Below are 20,393 nucleotides of genomic sequence, written 5' to 3'. Positions count from 1 at the left end.
TTTAGCCAAGATTTAATTCTTTTTTCTCCTCAGTTCACCATGGTGCTCACTTTTCTGAATTAAGAAACTAGAATTAGGCTCCTATAAGCAAGGCATACAATATGCAAGTGCTCTAGGTGTAAAAGGAGGCATTTGACCTTTTGTTGCTAATCTGTGACAGGTGCAGGCTATTTTCTTCCAAATGGTGTTAATTTTCATGTGCAAATCCACCCCCTGAAACCTGCATTCTATATATCCACCACAGGGGAATTGGTGGTCATCATGACTACTGTAATGGACAGCTGAGAGGGATAATCACTGATATTTCAGCACATTCATGCTTGCGACTCAGTCGTTTTTAGTGCACTTCTGTTTTCACTGCTTATTAAGGAGGCTGAAGTTAGTTATTCATTGCTGGACAAAAAAAGTGTCTGAGAAAGTTCATGTGCAGGGAACAGCACATTGTTACAAATTAGTTTCCTTTACCATTTCTGGCAAACTCATTACAAAGTAATCGCGCCCTGCGCTGAAGTGCACTTCCTCTGGGACCAATAACTGTAAATAAGCAGGGCTGCAAGCTGGCTGATAAGTTGTTGTTCTGAAGATAACGGTCCTTTTTAGCAGAGTGTTTGACCTTTTTCTTTATATTGCCTCAGGCTTGTCTAAGACCCTCAAGGTCTATTTTTCATCTTAAAATTCTCTGTAGGAAAGCACAATGTGTGGTTTAAGAAGATTTTAGGATTGCTTAACATATCTATATTTTCTTTTCTAGCATTTTTATGATAATTGTTAGAATGCTTAGTAAGTTTAGCTAGCATTTTCTTAAGCAGGTTTTCTCTCTGTGTAAAGTACACTTTTTATTGATGCAGGAAGCAATATACATTAATATTTTATGAGGACTAAGTGTATGTTGCATGATTAATAAAATAGCAATGCTGGGCTTTTTTCTGACTTTTAAAGAAACTTGAAACATGCTATTGACCCCTTTCACTGTTCACATTTTGAGAGTACTGCACTAAACATTATTCTGTAAAGCAATTTAAGCAAATATAATTAAGAATTTCAGCTTCAACGATTAAAGAAAAGTATGTCTCTTCTTTTCTCAGTACACTAGGAGTATTGAACAGAACTGTGACTGAAAATTGAGCACGTCTTAAAAACAAACCCCAAGGCTAAGTGAAAGTCAGTTTATAGACATTTGGGAGTTTGATTTGTTCACATCTTCCCATCAGTTTAAAAAGATCTGTGTCAGTATTTCTGTAAAGTAAAATAATAATAATAAAAAAACCAAAAACCAACCCGCAACTAATTTCAGAGTGCATGGGAGAGGAAATCCATGATGATTTGTAAAGTGCTGGCTACTCTAATAAATTGCTTATTTTACTTTTAAGACATGGTCAGAAAGCCATTTGACAACCAGATGTGCACTCAAACTGTAAAAAAATAATAATAAAAAAATAAATAACAATTAAACAACAAATGTCTTAGGATACCAGTAAGTTCAGATCTTACTGCTCGTAATTTTATTGGGCTTTTTCCCCTTGCAGATCATATTACTGAATGAGTTCATTGATTTTACATGTACCTTAAATAACATTATCTCATGTTTTATAATGTTAATCCCCAAATATAGTGCTAATCACAATTGTGGAGTAATGATGCTTTAAAAAAATGTATAATCTCATAGATACAACTTCTGTATTTATTGAATGGAGTGCTGATGATTTCATGTGGGCATATACCAGAGTGAAGTAAAGCAAAGCTGATATTTTAGTAGTGTAAGGCTTTTTCCTTTGATTTTTAAAGAATGTACTTAACCAATACTGTTATGAACAGACTCTCTTACTGATATCACAAATTACCATACTAGTGATGGACACAGAATAAAAACTGTGCCCGGGGAGGGTCTTATAGTAGTTGTATTGAGACTGAAAACTATTGGTAGGTACATTACACAAAATTGGTGCTATTTATCTTTCTCCCAAATTTATCATCATTTCAGCGCAGAAACTGTCCACCTCAGGTACTGCAAAGCAGAGTGTGTGTATTGTGTAATTGCACAGAGATTCCTGTAACATAGGAGGGACTTACTGTCTGACCATTCATTAAACAGTTTTCTCTCATTTAATAAAAAAAGAAGAGAGAAATTTTAAGGAATCTTATATGGCCATTAAAAAATAAAAGCAGTTTAGAAGTTGTTTGCACTTAAAAAAATGTTTATTTTCTATGTTAAAATATTAAAATGGTATAATGGCTAAATGGCATGGTGTAATCAATGTTTAATTCCTGTTTCATTGTTTCTAATGCATTTCACTGTGTTATCTGTGGTACTGGAAAATAATTCTCACTCATTATAATAAATCTATTTCCCATGATTATGGCAGTGTGAAGGCATTACCTAAAATTCTTAACTTTGTTTATGCCACTAACATTTGGAAGTTTATACCCTTTCTTGTACACCAAAAAATGTTTTTCAGTGGCTTTATCAGTTTTCTACAAAGCATCTCAAAGTGAGGAAATGTTTTGTTCTTACAGTTCTAGGCTGCTTTGTACCAAAACTGCCTTCTTGTTTAATGACATTGCTATGTGGGCTGAAATTAGGCTGACAGATTGTGAGCAAAGGCTGTGGTTTTACAAACAATAGCCTACTGAGCATGAGGAACTTGTTGAATTGGTTACCAAAGGCATCAGTGTTGGGTCCAGCCTATTTAGCATCTGGAAGGTAGAGAAGAAATAGCACGCTACTGAAATGTATAAATGATACTAAACTGCAAATGGCTGCAGGTGGCTATGGCAGCTGACATGTACTGCGAAGGAGCCTAGTAAGAGGCAGTTTGGTGGGCAAAAAGCAATAAAGTGAGATACAATTCACAAAAGGAAAAAATACTGCATTAAGAGGGAGGTAAGTATTCAAATCAAGTATTACAGATAAAGAGAGAAAACTGTTGGGAGTCCCAGGGAGTCATGCACACAGTGATTAAATTGTTAAGGATTCTGCTGAATGTGAGGTAGGTATATAGGTTTTCCAGAGCAGACTGGTTTGAAGTGGCTCTAGCATGCCAGCTCTTCACCATCAGTGATTTCACTGACATCGGTACAGCTTTCCAGTGCTACTTTAGGGGTCCTATGGACTCTGTAAAGTAGTTTCAAATGTGCCACCCATTCCCCATACAGGTCAGATCAGTCTGATGTTGAAAGAGAAGCTGAAATGTGCAATAGGTCAGAAGTCAAGGTCTCATTTTGTTCTGTTTCTATTTATTCAATAATCTTTTAGTTTCCTATGCCTTGCAGTACAACTTTTTAATGATCTTTGAACTTAAAATATAAATTTAATTGCTTCTGTGTCTTTCTTTGCAAGTAATTCAATCAAAATTTGCACCTCTGGTCTGTGTTGCAGATAACTTAGTCCATATCTAGACTTGCTGGGATCATTGGGAGGCATGTATACCAAGTAGTTTACAAGCTAGACCTAGTCCACAGTCTGTGTTCATCCAGTCTGCTGCCATAATCTTAGAGGATCCACCAGCATCACACGCTTAACTCAGGTTGAAGTTAACTCTGGGCAGCCACGCATTAAGCTTTGTCCAGAGAGAGCTTAAACTGGAACCGTAGGAAATAATAGTTTAAGTTAAGATTCAAGTTCTGTTGTTGTGAAGAGCAATGATGGCTTTGACCCCTGTGGCAGAAAGTGCACTCAGATGTGTAAGGGACTTAGCCTAAAGTCAGGCAGCTGTGGTGGGTCAACCTTGGCCGGCTGCTAGATGCCCACCCAACTGCTCCCTCACTCACTCTCCTCAACAGGACAGGGTGAGAAAATAAAATGAAGAAGCTCATGGGTTGAGATAAGACAGGGAGGTTACTCACCAGTTGCTGCCACAGGCAAAACAGACTCAACTGGGGGAAATCTAATTTATTGCCAGTTAAAATAGATTTGGATAGTAAGAAACAAAGAGAAATTAATCCAACATCTCCCTCCTCCCTTCCCTGTTTCCCAGGGTCAAGGAGCAGCACAGGTGGATGGGGGCTGTGGTCAGTCCATAACTGTTCCTCTCTGCCACTCCTACCTCCCCACACAGTTCCCTGCTCCAGCCTGGGCCCTTCCCACAGGCTGCAATTCCTGTCAGGAGAGCCTGCTCCAGCTTGGGCCCTCCACTGACCACTGGTCCCTCAGGCAATACCCACCTGCTGCAGCCTCTCCCCACAGGACACAGGGGAGTTTCTGCCTCAGCACCCAGAGTGCCCTCTGTCCTCCTTTTCCTCAAGCCTTGATTCTCCTCACACTTCCTCACTCCTCTACCTCTGTGGTGTTTTTGCCCTTCCTTAAATACATTTTCACCAAGGTGCCACCACCTGCGCTGAGGGGCTCAGCTGTGCTCTGTGATGGGGCTGTTGAAGAACTGGCTGGAACCAGCTGGAACCGGCTGGAACCAGCTAGAACTGGCTGGAACCGGCTGGAACCAGCACAGGGCAGCCCAGCCTCTCCTCAGAGAGCTCAGCCCTGAGCCCCAACTGCCAGCACCTGGGCGCAGACACCCGATACAGCAGATGACATTATTTATATTTGGCAAAGGTATTCTAGCTGTACAATATTGCTGGGTGGTTTTTTTTTTTCTCCTTCAAATATTTCATATGCCAAATTTATCCTTCAGGCAGTGTTTAGGAACAGATTGTTAGCATGAAGCAGTTTTCTGCAGAGGGAATCAGTGAAGAGAATTTTCTTCTGTAAAGAAGAATGTGGGTAGGAAAGTAGAAGATAACATTAAAAATAAGGAAGATTAAAAATGTTCAATTAGTAAAGCCAGAAACAATTTAGGATAAAGAAAAAATCCTGCAAATATATTGATGAACAGAGTTGAAAATGTTTTTCCTGTCTCTTTTCCACCCCAGAACAGCCGATCAGCCACGTTTTGCTACTTGTACTCACATTGAGTGAGTACAAGTACCCATACACATTCATATTGACTGAAATGGGACTTGCTGAGGAGGGAGTTGTTTAGCTCAAACAGCATTAGAAATAACTATTTGAACCCAACAGTGTGTATCCAATCCCCAAATATATCTGAAATCATAACCCAGGTCATCATACAGTGCTATTTTTTTAATGAGTATAATTTAGCATGTGAGCTAAAGCATGGCCCTGTCCTACAAGACCTGATGAGTTGGATTTTGGGTTGGATCAGGAGAATGTGAAGTGTTATTTTTGTAGTGTATAAATGAAATGGACAGTCTAAATCCTGCCTTTAAAAGTCTTGGCACACTTCAAAGGAAAGATGGCAATTTAGCAATTTAAAAGCACTTAGCAAGTTTTCCCAGTGCTGAATTTCATTTCTATAGCCAGTGTGGTTGCTTGCTGAATAATGCCATAGGGGACAATGTAGCTCTGACTATATTTAAAAATATTATTCCATGAAATTCACCAGGAAAAAGCTGAGGCAAAATCTTACAGCTTTGTTTGTGTCTTTGTAAGGAGGTGATAGTGGCTGCAAATGGTAAAGGAAAAGTATTAAGACAGCTTTTGAATCACAAAGGAGCTAAAGGCTGGCCCATCTGTGGGGAGAAAGGGACGCTCAGAGCACCAGCCAGAGGGGCCAGGTGGAAATCTGGGCTCTCTTTAATCTTAGAGGTGCTTGAACATGAGCAGCAAATGGAAAGAAAGAAATCCATATAGGTGGGGGCTAAAAGATGTGCAGAGTGAAAAAAGTGAAAAAAAAAATTGAAACAATTAAAAGAATGTTAGGACACTTAACTGGAATAATCAGATAAGAGAAGACAAAATAAATTTGATTGAATAATAAAAATCCGTGTTATCTTCTTTTTGGTGTGTTTGTATGCATGCAGTTTACTGGGTTGTATTTTATTTTGTGACTATAATTAAGCCTTTTAAAAATAGTTCTGAACTGTTGTAAGGCTTATTAAACTTATATATTTTAACCAGCAGAGGTAAAAGTTTTTAAAACTCTTCTCAGTGTAGTTCCTGGAGAGTTTATCAGCCATTCAATAAAATGCATTCTTTTTCATATGTTCTTGGTAGGTAACCTTGGACGGGTGGACCACATCACAGAGTTCGAGTATGACCTGTTCATTAGACCAGACACCTGTAACCCACGCTTTCGAGTTTGGTTCAACTTCACTGTTGAAAATGTAAAAGAATCACAGGTAAGTGATAGTAAATTAGACAGTATGATAGCTTTAAAAATTGCTTACTCCAGAATATATTTTCTTAAACAAAAAATGACATCCAGGATTTGTAACTAAAATTTTGCTGTAAAATATGCTTCTATTCTTTGAATTTTTATAAGTAAAAGCAGGTATCAGCATGACTGGATATCACCATGTTTTTGAGCTAAGACAGGAAGTAATTACAAAGACAATATAACATTTGCCAGCTAATAGGAGTTGTATTAGTAATGGCTGCTATATATTTGTGTTGATATATACTAACCAAATATATGCGTTAATATATGAAAAAGAAGTCCATCATAGCTGTTCAAATATTGTCACTCAAGCCTTCATTTAATACATGTAGAACAATGAGGTAGCCTTGCAAATCAGTGTTATTCTGGTGATGTGTAGTAGAGGAGGAGTTGCTGGCCAATGTGCTGCTTGGGAAAGAGGAAGTTTAAATGTGAAACAACTCAATAGGCAACTGTTTCATAAACTTTTAAATAATGTTTCTTTGCAGTAAAAACACCCTATGAGGAAGAAACTTCCTCGCTCTATTTTTTCACTTGTCTTAAACTAAGGAAAAAAAGAACAAAAAAAAAAAGAAAAAAAAGAAATGTTATGCACTAACTTTCACATTGACAAATCAAAAAAGATTTAATTCCAATTTTCACATGTACCTAGCATTTTATTCTGGTGTTCTGTCTTAGTTTATCATAATCAGACTGTCATTTTCACTTAATGGGAAGAAAACGTATTTAGTAAGAGAAAAACCTGCAGAAGCTTGATATTTGTATTCCTATGAGACTAATATCTTAATATCCACCACTGTACCGTTCCTGTTACAACTAGAAATCATGAAACTGTTTATCTGTCTTCCTGGAGCCTTATACTTTATCAGACAGACCCTTTCCCCAGCTGTGCCTTACTCAACTATGATCAAATTATATAGTCATGAGATGAATGGGAATCTGTCTCAAGGAGGCAAAGAGATCTGGTAGAAAGATACAATATATATCTACTGCTTACAGGATATTTGTTTTCATGGTTGTCTACATGAAAGAGAATGGTTTCACTATTAAGTTTGACTTGTGAGGTCTGTTTTTATAATGTGTGTTCCTATAATCTTTTTTTCATCTCTCCAATTTCCGTTAAAATGAGACCTGCATGAACGTAATCTACTCCGGAACCTTTTTTAGGTCTTTGTACTAGCGGGCATGGGCAGTATTAGTCATTGCAGCTCAGCTATATTAAATGAATGTTAGAAATTGCTACATCAAGCATACTGTGTAATCTGGTTTGTGCATTTTGATTATTTTCTTTTATGTTTTACTAGAAAATAATAACAAGGAAACCCATACCTTTCAGTACTGCTTAAAAATGTTGCACTAATACACAAGTAACTTTGATCACTTTATGTGTAAAAGTAGATACTTTAATAACTCTACATAAATAATTGTCTGTATAATTCTAAATTTATTTTTAATGTATCATATAGGTAATGTGGGAGGAAGGCAGATCTGTGCATTTATATATCCTAGGTCTGGATTCAGCCATTTAGATGAGGACTCAAAGGGAGTAGCTACTTTTATTAGTTTTATATATTGTATACATTACATTTCCCTCTCATCGTTCCTCTTTCTTCAACTTCAAATTCTTAAACTACTTTATTTACTTAGATTTGAAAATATATTGCAGATTTTCTTCTCATTATAAGAATATCTCCAGTCTCGCTTGATATTTCACACTAAAGCCTTTACTCACAAAGAAATTGATTTCAATAGTATCATGAGAAAACAAGAAACCTGCTTTCATTATCTGACTTAGAAATCATCCATTCTGTTTTTCTCCTGTTGCATCAGACCAATCATTGACACCCAACAGTGGAAAAATGGATAAAAAAGTGAACAAAAAGACAGTGTGAAAACAACAGCCATACAAACACTAGGAATACAGTTGTACTGTATGTATTTCTGATTTAGGTTTCAGTTCTACTGGATAGTAATGCAGTTTTTACAATATTTTAGTGCAGTATTTTGTATTATTAATCTAATGATAAATGAAAAGACCTATTAGACATTTCTTCCAACCTCACCATCCATGCATTATTTTTTTACATTCCAGTTTTAATTTTCTTAAGCTTCCATTTCCTATGTCTCAAAACTGTTCCATAGACTCATCTTACTGACAGTGTTGCTTGATATTTAGTCTAAAGCTTTCCTTTATTTAATCCCACTATTCCCAGTTGTAATTCTGCTTAGTAATAGCTCCTCTTGGTACAGATAAATCCTCATCATCCCTGGCTAACATTTATATTTCTGTAAATTATAACATTCCTCATCATTTGTGTCTCATCCTAGCTATCACGTTTGATTCTTTCAGTCCTATATCCAATAGAGCACTTTACCCTTAAGTGTTTAAGTGTTTTTCTGCTTTGGGGCCTTTGGACTTTCATCATAAGTGGATCTTTCCAGCCCTTTGATAATTAGCCTAGTTTCCCAGCGAAGCAAGGCTTATATCATCATACTGTCTACTTGCTAGCCTAGATTTTTGTGTGGCTGCTGATCTTTCTCCTCTCCTTTCTCCCTCAATAGCTTCTTAACTCTTGTCCAGTTTCAACACCACTGGATAGGAATTCCTGTAAGTTTCAGGAAAGCAGGCTGCCAGATGGGCAAGAGACCCCAGTAGTGTTCCCACTGGCAGAAAGGCTATAGTATGAGATAATTTCTTATTAAACATCAGAGAATACACGGAGGAGATGCACAGGAAAAAGTACTCATTGAAATTTACTTTTTTAAGATACCAGAGAATCCAACCACGAAACCCAAATCCACAGCACTTAGTAGTTTTGCTTCTTGCTGAACATCTTGGTTTTATTATTATTATTCCTCTTCCTGTTCAATATTTTCTTTATAGTGTGGAACTAAAATTTAATGGACAATTCGGAGTATGCTAACATCCCAACTTACAGAGATGGGACTGTAGTCCCTTTGCTCTGTTGCTGTCTCCGTATAGACAGTTGAAAATTGCAGCAGCCTTTTGTTGCTGTATCACTATGGAAACTCATGCCTAATTTGTTGTTCACTATCGTACATAAGTCTTTTTCAGAATGATTGCTTCCTTCCTCCTGTTACGTATGTCTTAGGTTGCTGTTGTGCTTCAGTAACAAGGGCAGGTAATAGAGCTAAGTCCTGTAGCACAGCAGTGAGAGCACTAATATTTTCAGAATTATTTTTAGAATCTTATGATAATTTTTTTTTTTTATATTTACTTCCCTATATTATGGTAGAACCAGTAGACTTTTTTTTTTTTTTTTCACTTGGAGTTGGACTTCTATATCAGACATTTTATGTTGTCAGTTTTATTATATATTTTTTTAGCAAAGAAAAAAATCAAAAGAAATAGCTGATGGCTTATATTTATGGGGAAAACCCCCCCATCATGTAAGATACCTGTGAGATGTAAAATTTGGTCTTTTGGTCTCCTTACATGGTTTCTAACTTGCAAGTCATTTGGTCTGATAAGATCTGAGCTGTGGACTTTTTTGTCATTTGTTCAGTGAATTCAATTAACACCAATATTGTAAAAAACAAAAAGAAACTGATATGTTATACGTAAGGACTATAATCATGCAATGATTACTCTTACAACAAACATGAAAGGGAGAATGAAGGAAATGGGATTTACTGTGGAACACATGGTCTCATGGGCAAAGCCTCCAATTTCTCTAATTATATACGTGTCATAGGCTGTTGTCTATTTCTGGATAATGCTCTTTATTGGCCAGGGTTTATTTCCTATTAACTTCAGCCATGTCCCTTACAACACCATCTACAATTTTGCTAAATTCCTTCTCTGTGTAACCGGAAATTGGATGAACAAATGTCACCTCCAAATTGCATTTCAAGTATTTTAAATAGACAGTGCTTCAGATGCATGATTACTTCTGAGCTAGAATGTCTTTAAAGGTGTTAGTAGCAACAGTGATTCATTTGGGATTTGGGGGAAAAAAAGAAAAGTGTGTATGTGTGATAAATTATAAAAAATATGCTAGTATACCAATATTGGAGGATTTTACAGGTGAAAAGAATGATTATTTCTCCTGGGGGCCATAGCCAGAAATTCTACTCAAGTAGTTGACACTCACTGTTCCAGATACTGTAGCCACACTAGAAAAAGATGATCTTTGTCCTGGAAAATTTACTTCTGAGAAATTTGAGAAGAGATAAGAGTTGAAGACGACCAAGTGACAAAAGGATTAAAAATATCTCAGGATTTTAATTACTCTAACAATCAGCAACCATATTATACCAATAAGTAATGCACATCTAGGCTGCATGTTATATTCTGAATGTGTATGCACCCTGAACAGCTCTGCTGTCTGATGAATCATGTTCAGAAATGGTATTTTCACTGAGATTAAAAAAAGAATTTCCAACAGAAGGGGTTTCCTAATAGTGCCAAATTTTGTTCTGTAAGTGTTGATAAACACATTTGGAGTTTTTCATCACAAAGGTACTGACAAAATATACCAAGAAGGATAGAGGAGAAGAATGGATATTTGGCAGCTAGGATTTGATCATTACTTACAGTTAATAAATCAATCCAGACTGAGGTTAAAATCAAAGAACCAAATGTTATTTACATCAAAGACATTCTCTCTGTTACTTCAGTTGCAATTGGACTGAGGCTAGAATTGTGACTCAAGATTTTAGGGGTTTTTTTGTTATGTATATGTATGGATCAGGAAAAAGGATAGCCTATTCTTCTTCAGAAGGTAAGGTAAGACAGATAATACCATAGCTGGACATTATTATGAATGCATGGAACTCTCATCATATAGTTTTCTCTTTGTTGTCCAATGCTGTTTTGTAAATTAAAAAAGCTATAAAATCTCTGCTGTCTTTAATTGATTAGATTTTGAGGAACTATTTATTATTGGGATTGGATTTCATAGTTTGTTCAGGCCTCTTGTTACCGTCCTAAAACAACCCGTTGATCCTTAGCGGACAACTACTTCTTTGTGATGTTACAGCTGTGATTGCTTAAAGATATGAATAATATGTGTATAGGGAGAGATAATGTATTTTATTATACCAATTGATACATTTTGAAGAAGCAAGGGGGAAGAAAAGAAAAAATGCATGATTTGAGGTACTCAACCTCTTTTTCTGGCCTAAGAACTCATCTTGTGCAGTTAATTCCTGCAGAAGCTGCCTCCAAAGTAAGATGGAGTAAGGATAACATCAAAAGCAGTCTGAATTTGGAAACAAGCTACCTTTTTACTTTCTTCTTCTTAAGCAGACATTCTTCACTCTACTGTCATTTGGTGATTTAAGTTACTGGTATCAAGATGCATTTTAACATCATATAGTTTTTCCAGTTTCTCATTTTAGAAGACAGATTTTTTTTTACTGTGCATTAAAGGCTATTGCATTTACCTAGCTTTGTAAAATGCATGTATATACAAGACCATATGTTTTTATGAAGGAGTACAGTTCTGAAATTTTGAACACTTCTGTAAAGCATTTTTTGACTTGCAGGATTTCCTAAATGATCTGAAATACATATTCTCTGTAGTGTGTTTCATTAAATATACCTTCTTGCTAAATTAGGCATAAGTAATTTGTTGTTGAATAGTTTGCATTAATAATTTATTAATCCTCTTCTGGTCAGCTCCTGTAATCTCTCTAAATAGCTCTTCATAATAATTTACAAGGAGAATTGCTGGATTACTTGAATTTTGCCTGTTTTGGGAACCCCCAGCTCTTACCCATCTTTATGTGCTCTTCTTATGTTAATTTTTAGTATGCTAGAAAGATATCTCTACCTCTTCCTGTATTTTGGTATTTTATTCACCCTTTACATAGGTAGACAAAACCTAATAATTTTCATGTACCAGTTTTGTTTTGTCATACAGATTTATTCCGTTTCCTCACTTCTGATACTTTTCTTAAACATCATCTAAATTTAAGAAGTTAAAGGTTACTGATACCTATGCACTGCCTATTCAAGCACATTTAATGAATTAAAAGTTAGAAATTTAATATTTGGAAGTTTATAACAAATAGGTATATAGAACTAATAAACAATCTCAGCAAAACCATTATCTTAGTTTCACTGACATATCTGAATATAATATATGTAAGAACTTGATTACTGAGAATGCTTATATTGGACTGATTTTTGTATTCAATACAATCATTGCAGAATCTTTCTGGGACTCAGATTAAGAGTTGTGTGAGGTGGTTTGCTTCCAAAACAGAATCTTTAAAGCATAAGACAAGTTCTGTGTTGCTGAAAAGATAAGCTTTAAATTTATATTGGTCTTATAAATCTGGTTTTAAGGAAGGATTTTGGTTAGCTTTTAAAAGAAGCTTAGTAGCTAGCATACTGTAGTGTTTATTGTACCAAAAGGTAGTGTATTAAATTTGCTATTTATCAAAAATGTACATACTTGCCTAATTCCTTTCCTCTCTTTTTATGTGCTTATTAAATAGTAAACTATTAAAATGAAATTCAATTTTGTATGATAACTTTGTGCCAGAAATTTATATCTATTACTGTTGCTGTCAGTAATGTAAAACATAGATGTAGACATAGAAGAAAAACTTCATGCAAATAAACACAGGGTAATATAAATGTAGCAATGTACCAATGGGTGAGTTTTAATTTATCTCTGCTGCTGAGATGATCTACTACCAAAGAAAATTAAATATTTATATTTAAATTTCATGCAAGGTTTTATTGGTGGGTAGTTTAAAGCTTTTTTTTTTTTTTTCTTTTTTGGCAGGAATAAGAATCTCCAATACAGAAAAGAAAATGTGTATTAGGACTAGAAAGCTTTGAGATTTGAGCATTTGAGTTCTTGAAGCTTCTTTCTAACTGACTTTGTCCTGTCAAAAGACAGGAATAGTTGTAAAACAAGTATCAGGTGACTACTAATGTAGGCAAAACTCTGTCATTGATTCCTTTTTGTTTTACAATAATCTCATGAATTAGTGCTTCTAAGCAATCTAAGAAGAATGCATTTTGTTTAACATAGATGGTATGAAAATAACAAGAAATACATGTAAGTCCAGAAAGACAGAGGTTTTGTGGATAATTTTCTGTACCAACCTATCAGAACAGTATCACTCAGAGTCTGAATTTTGATTTTTATTTTTTTCTTTCCTTCCTAGGCTTTCTACTTTGCTAAATAAAAATTATGAATCTATTTAGCAGTTCCCAAATAGGCATCTATTTATCAGTATTTGTTTAAGTTTCTGTTCCTCAGTGATATTTTTGGTATCTGGTATCTCTGAGAAACACTGTGGATACCCTTCAGTTTTACCTCTGCTGTGACTTTTTGTATGGCAGCTACAGTGGAGATATTAAATGACAGTTTTTAAGAAAATTAGGACCTATTCTACAGATGTCAAAGTCTAACCTAAGTATCAAGCTGACTTAGTGTGAATTATCAGGCTCTGTCTTCGTGCTACTGTCCATCTATTTCATTGAGTAAAATAAAATGAGTTTTAATTTGTTTGTTAAGGCTCCATGATAAAGGCTTTCAGCTCCTCTTTCTTCAAGTCCATGTTTGTATCTGTTCTTTGCTAGCTCATGTGTTTGAAATTGGGAGTCCTTCAGTCAACAGTGACAGTTTGCATCTGTGTCTTGAAAGCACTTGGGCCATTCCCTCAAAGCCATACATGGGGAATGGTGTTTGTCAACCTTTATTTCCAACTCATATTGCTATTTTGACTTTAAGATGAAACTGTGAGTAGCATCAGTGTTATAACTTTTAATGCACTGCTTACTGTAATTTTAGTATTGATTTAGTTAGACCAGTATCACATTTTAATTTATTTTATATGAGAGTGATGTTTTTCCTTTGTTCTTAGCTACTGAATAGTGGCTTTCAGTTCTTGTAGGTGAATTTGATCAAGACTTAAATTTTGACATTCATCTAAGGCTGCTGGGTTCATCAGTCATCATCATTCACGGTTTTATTTTGCCCTGGAGAAAGGCATATACTGCAGAAGTGTTGAAGTTGTATTTCTTTTTGTAAGCAAGATTAAAAAGGAAACAGAGGTCTCTTGAAACATTTTCGTCAGGAAAAATCAGTTTCTTATGCAGGTAAATAAATTTAATCTGAATTAGAGAATGCATTCACTGAAAAATCTGTAGTGTTTACTAACAAATATGACAACAGTTGAAGCAAAATAAGAGCCATATATTTGCATCCCTTGGGATGTGTATTTCAGAATCTAGAAGGAGCAAAAGTCTGGACTTCCTGTTTTTGTATGGTTTGATGGCGTCACTGTATACTACAATGTTGTACTGTATATACTGCACTGGCCTAGTTCCTTAGAGCTATATTTGAGTATATATGTGTATTTTATATATACATATGTGTGTATATATATATCTTTCTGCCTTGAAAACTTGAGAGGAAGTGCATTTGGACAATATTTTTTAAGTAACTGCAGTTCCTACAGGGTAAGTAGACTATTTTTTTATATAGCACATGCCATTCAACTGAAAAAAAAAAAAAGGAAGAAAGAATGGTGGAGGCAGATTCATGATGTGAATTTTGTAAGATCTTATGATACCATAGCATGTGGTAGTATGGATCCATTGCTTTTGATAAGGGAAGGGCTTGAGTTATTTGAAATGTGTATTAAAAAGCATAATGGATTATTTCAAAGGAGCCTTTGAACTTTTAAAAAGTAGTTTCACTGATCTCTATGTTGGAAAGTGATGTAATTGTATTGTAAGTCAAAAGTGCATAGGATTAGATGATATATGTATAGTGATTGAAGTAATTATTTATTTACTGAGGAAGCCATATGAAATGTTAATTAAATAAGAAACAAAGTGATGACATTTAAAATAGATTGCATGTTCGTCTCAACGTTTAAAAAAAGAAAAATCAATTCAACATACTGCAGTTTTGAAGAAAAATAATTTTGCCATTTTGGAAACTTGTGCCTATATTGGTCATGTATAAAATTAGATTTATAAATGATGATTCTTCCAATTTGGAACCCTTTCAAGTACATATAGTTTATTTGGGATCAATAATTCAGTTGTGCTTGGAATAGATTGAGGGTGCATGTGAAGGTTTGGTAAGTGCAATATAGTGTGCATCTCCATGAAATTATCCAAAGCTGTCATGACATGTATCATCCTTTAAAAAGTAATGAATACAGATAGGTTAGTAAACATAGACAATATTCAGTGTTAGCAAAACAACTGCTGTCCTGATGAAATATTCCCTCTTGGCAAGACTGTGTTAAATTCATAAAGTTTTTCTGTTCCAGGTGTCTCTAAGAACATTTTAGATGTCAGTGTTTGGTAATTATTGCATACATACTGTATGTTTCAGATTTAACACTAGCTTTTGCTTACAGGAAACTAATGGCCAGGTGTGTTTAATTTCCTATTATGGTGGCATCTGTCACTCAAAATGTCAAAAATACATTATAAATGCCATAAACAAAATCAGCACTATGATGATCTTGATGTCAGTGATGTGACATGCTTACTTTTCTTTCAATTTAAAAACTTTTTTATTTATGATTAAATACCCCCTTCTTTAGTTCCAGTGTTAATTGTCTTCCATGCAAATTTGCTTTCATTATGCTTGTATTACTGAAAAGTCTTTACATAGAACACGGAAACATAGAACTAAAGTAAAAGAAAAAATATTTACGTTGAAGAGATGAATATGAAGTGTTTTAAACCTTCCTGCTTTTAGATTTTTTTATCTTTCTTACGCAGAATATTCTATATTTTAGCCATGGCAGGTTGAGATACTGTGAAGAAATTGTTGGAACCTGAAGATAAAACCAAGCTGAAATATACTTAGATTAATTCATGTTACTGGGGGAGGGAAACCATTTTCTCTTTAAATGACAGGGCAGAAAAAGAGAAGCATCAGATATGTAAAGATACTCTGTGCACAATGACTTCCTTGGTGCAGAGAAAAGTTGAGTTTTGGTGAAAATGAGAAATAGAAACTAGGAAATTTAATATTGAGAGGATAAATAAATTTCTGAAAGTCAGTGTTGTGCTTTAGTATGGGCAATAAGAGCCTTCCAATTTTCTTCTGTGGAAGCTGTTAGATGGAACAAAGGAGCTGTGAAGAGTGGTAAATCTTTCTCTGATCTTCAGCGCCTATAACCTCCATCAGAATCAGACATCAAGTGCCACAAGATGTAGGATTATTGTGCTTTGTTGAAAACATTGCACCTTCAAGAAACCCTCTTTGGCAGTGTGGATTCATTCCTGTGTTTACCAACTAGCAACTCATTTTTAATCCCAGCATTCAGCACATTGTTCAGCAAGTTTCTTGGACATCCAAATGTAACTCAGGGCTCATGAGTCCAAACCATATTGGTTTTGGGTTGTCCAAGAGAATCACAAGTAATTGGTCCTACTCTTGGCTGAACTAACTTGCCTCACTAAAAGATGGAAACTTCTCTTCTTTGGAGCATATAGTTGCAATACTGTTCATTCCAAGAGACAGCCAGTTGCTCCAGAACATGGAACTGGAACTGCCCTGTGACACTGAATATGACTAGTCTGATTGATAATGAAAAGATGGTGAAAAAGCAATCCAGTGTCATTCTTCTTGTGACTGCCCTGCATCTTAGATTCTCATCTGCTCTTCCCATTCTCCCATCAACAGCTACTGTAATTGAGTCCATCTTCTCACTTATGGCATTGTCTTGGTTTTGGCTTTACTGTAAAAGCAAAGAGGTAGCACAGCAAATCTGATTAAGGAGTTGTCTAGTCTGGTATCCTAATCTGGACAACAGCCAGTAGTTGATGCTTAAAATATTATTAGTAATAACTAGGAAAGCATAGAATAATCCTCACTTTCAGTTCCTATGTCAACAGTATAAGCAGAACCGACCTATATGTTCCTCACAAGTTACAGAAAAACCCTGGTGCTCTGCAGGCCAGTCTGACTGGTCCTCACACCCTGCGTGTTGCGATACCACAGAACTGTGAGTTCCCACCAGTCTAAATTAGATACAGGTTGTCAGAAGTCACCAGGTTCATTGTAATAGTTGTCTTCAGATTGTTTTTAACAGACATAGGTGGACTCTATGAATAGTATCATGCTTGTCTAACCTGATCATACTTCTTGTGATCTTGGAGCACTGAGTTCTGCAGTTTGTATAAAAAGTATTTTTCTCTTTTTTTTAAATATGCTGGTTAATACTTAAGATAATTTTTGTGTTATGAAAAACAGTGAATAATTTTTATCTGCTCACTTGATTTGTGATTTTATAAACATCACATTTCCCCTTACTCATACAGTTTACTCAAGTTGGTGAATTTTGGTCTATTTAGTCTCCTCTTCTATACTCCTCCCATCTCTTCCTAGAGAAGCTGTAAAAAACCTGGATAAGCCCTATATTTACCAGTAATTTTGCAAGGCAGATAAGGATGTTTTCTAGGAAAAAACCAGATGTACAATGCCCCATCAAATTTAGTTCAGTACAAAAAGTTTGGGTTTTTTTTTTTTTTTTCATTTTTGCCATTAGGATCTGAAAATAACATTTGTCTCTTACGGTAGAATGAGGTAGCATATTTCCAATAGATTTCAGAGGGAGAAAGTTCCTACAATGTTAAAAGCCCCAGAAAATCACATCCTAATCCCAATTAAATATTTTGTTCTATTTGTTCTCCAGCAAAAAATATTTTAGTCTTCCTATTGAAGAGGCTGTGAAATACTCTGTAAAATGAATGTGCAATTTTATTGCTTTGAGAAATTAAGAAAATAACACTGGGTTTATATATTGACCCTCAAAATAGAACAGCTGTATTTTTTATACATAACACAGTATTATAAACTCTATATAACTATAATGAGTACAGTTACACCAGTTTAAGATCTGGTTTGTAAACCTTAGACAGACAGTATCTGCTGTTATACCACTGCTCATGATGGCTCTGATATTTTTTTTGTGAATAGAGAAGCTCCATGGAAGTTTCTAATTTTCATAGTAGCACTACCATGATGAACTGTAGCTCATTACTGTAAACTGATGGCAGCTGTTAATACTGTTACAGGCAGAGACTTTTTATTTAAGGGAAACGTTAGCCAGTAACTGGTAGATTTCTGACACAATATTACATAAAGCTTCCTGTTAGGAAGGAGAGCAAAGAGAAATGGATTTGAACCCATTAGTATCAGAATTACGTGTCAAAAAGCTAGAGCAGAGTTCAATTTATTTCTGCAATAAAGTGTAAGCTAGAGATTGACTTGACAATTATTTTACCTTACATTGCTCTGGTTGTTCTGAGATGACTATTCCAACATCAAATCATCTTGTTTGGACATCTTTTACTGAATAACGTGCTAGTCTGAATATGCATTATGTTATGTAGGAGCTAAAACTCTAAAGGTTTTTTAAGTAGAAATGAGTTTTTTATTACTATTTTTACTAAAGGATTTATATACAGTGGAACATATTCAGTATAGATTTAAAACAACTGCATGTGTTTCTGCTAAATCTGGTGTATGTTGTTGAATAGGGTTTACATTGTCATTGAAAGGATAATCTTTCTGAAGCTTTTAGTAGCTTGATATAAGCAATATAAATAATCTGCCCCAAACATTTGTCCTCTAAGCCAGTCACTGAGGAGGGTGGTTGTTTCTGTTTAACAGTCTCCTTTTCCCCTAATAACTTTCCAAGGTAAGTGACAACAAATTAACTAACCACTTCCTTATTATAATTTTAAACTTTGAGAAGAATATTTTTATCAATGTTTTTGCCCATTTCATATATATAGTGTCAAACTGAACACTGAATTCAGATCCTTAACCTTGCACATTCTAACAGACTTCTATTGGAATGGACAATCTGACCATATTTTTATTGTCTTGATGATTCTCTACAGAACACTTATTTCATTTTCTAGTTGTGTAGCACAATTTTTTTTGAAGGGGGTTGTGTTCATTGTCCTTGTATTGCCCTCTGAAAACTCACATGAAGCTTCACAGAAAACTTCTATTAAAATTTGTATAAGTAACATATTACATCATTGGTGTGCGGATTCTCCTAGCAGGTTTTCATATGCCTTTGCATACTTCAATGCAAGAACATGTCATACTCAGGGGTGATGCAGGGAAGTAAAATGCTGCTTGTGTTGCATCTTGTTGCATGTTTGTATTCTGATCTTCTGTGAACTCTGTGGGCAAAACTAATGCCAACATCAGAGGACTACAGGGTATTGTTGGATTCATGGTAGGACGTGCTTGCCCCTGGAAATTTGACATTGATGCTGAGTACCTCCACTGTTAGATTTATAATCGCCTCAGTAGCCAGACTAAACAGAATATCCTTCCTGGCAGGCATGTGGAATGGCAATTCCATGGGCTTGGAATAGCCAGGATGAAACTACAGTAACTATTCCCTGTGGGTTGTCTCTTTCCTATGGGTGCAGAAGGACCAAAAAAAATTTCTTTGAAGCAGAAATTAATACAACTACCTACCTAGGTAAATTGTTATTTTACATGGATTCTAGCTGGTTTTATTGCAAAACTAATTAAAGTAATATATTTTTATTTTATTGATTTAAAGTCTGCTCATTATAAAATCAGCCTATAAAAAGAGATTGTATGTATGCAGGAAGAGAATTTCTTTTTGCCAGGAATTTCTCATGCATAAATACAAATGAATATTCTAAATGTAAATGTTTGGCTAGATTATTCTTCAGAGACACGTATTGATTTCTGTTGTCACCCTTCAGTGAGATTTAGTATAGATTACTAGGAAATCCTTTCCAAGCACATACCGAAAAAAATGTAAAATATGATTTCCTTGACAGTCAGTGAAAAGAGACAGAGTAGATGTTAACAAATTAACTGTGTTTGCTCCATCTTCACCAGTGTAAAAGTCTTTCCGCTTTTAAAAAACTAACTAATTTGATGCTTATAATATATAGGTCCATATTGTGCTTGATGTGCTAGAAAGTATGTTTTCAAATTCATAGCTTAGCAAAAAGTGAAGCTTTGCATTTCCTGATTTTTTTTTGTGGATCTAAATGTAGAGTTGTGGCTCTTTCACCATAGTGGGAAGCACGATATAATTTTGCAGCTCAGACTTCTATAATGCAAGTAGTATGAGCAAGTAGTATGGTCAGCTGTGTGTGATGGTCAAGTTTAATCCTAAAACATGTTCCATTCAGCTTTCAAAAAAATTATGAATTTCAGGTTTATTAGAATGTTATACTGGGTTTGATAATTACGG

General features: G+C 35.2%; 1 protein-coding gene across 3 annotated transcripts in view; it reads left to right on the top strand.

Annotated features, from left to right (window-relative positions):
- LOC129209288 (BEN domain-containing protein 5) overlaps window positions 1–20,393 on the top strand; it is a 952,643-nt gene that overhangs the window by 42,286 nt on the left and 889,964 nt on the right. For all 3 annotated transcript variants that reach the window (XM_054833489.1, XM_054833488.1, XM_054833496.1), the window contains exon 3: window positions 6,011–6,135. In XM_054833489.1, coding sequence (XP_054689464.1) covers window positions 6,011–6,135 — 125 coding nt within the window. The remainder of the gene's footprint in view (window positions 1–6,010; window positions 6,136–20,393) is intronic.

The sequence above is a fragment of the Grus americana genome, chromosome 8 (assembly GCF_028858705.1).
Source record: "Grus americana isolate bGruAme1 chromosome 8, bGruAme1.mat, whole genome shotgun sequence".
Taxonomy (NCBI): Eukaryota; Metazoa; Chordata; class Aves; order Gruiformes; family Gruidae; genus Grus; species Grus americana.
This window is presented reverse-complemented; position numbering and strand designations above follow the sequence as displayed.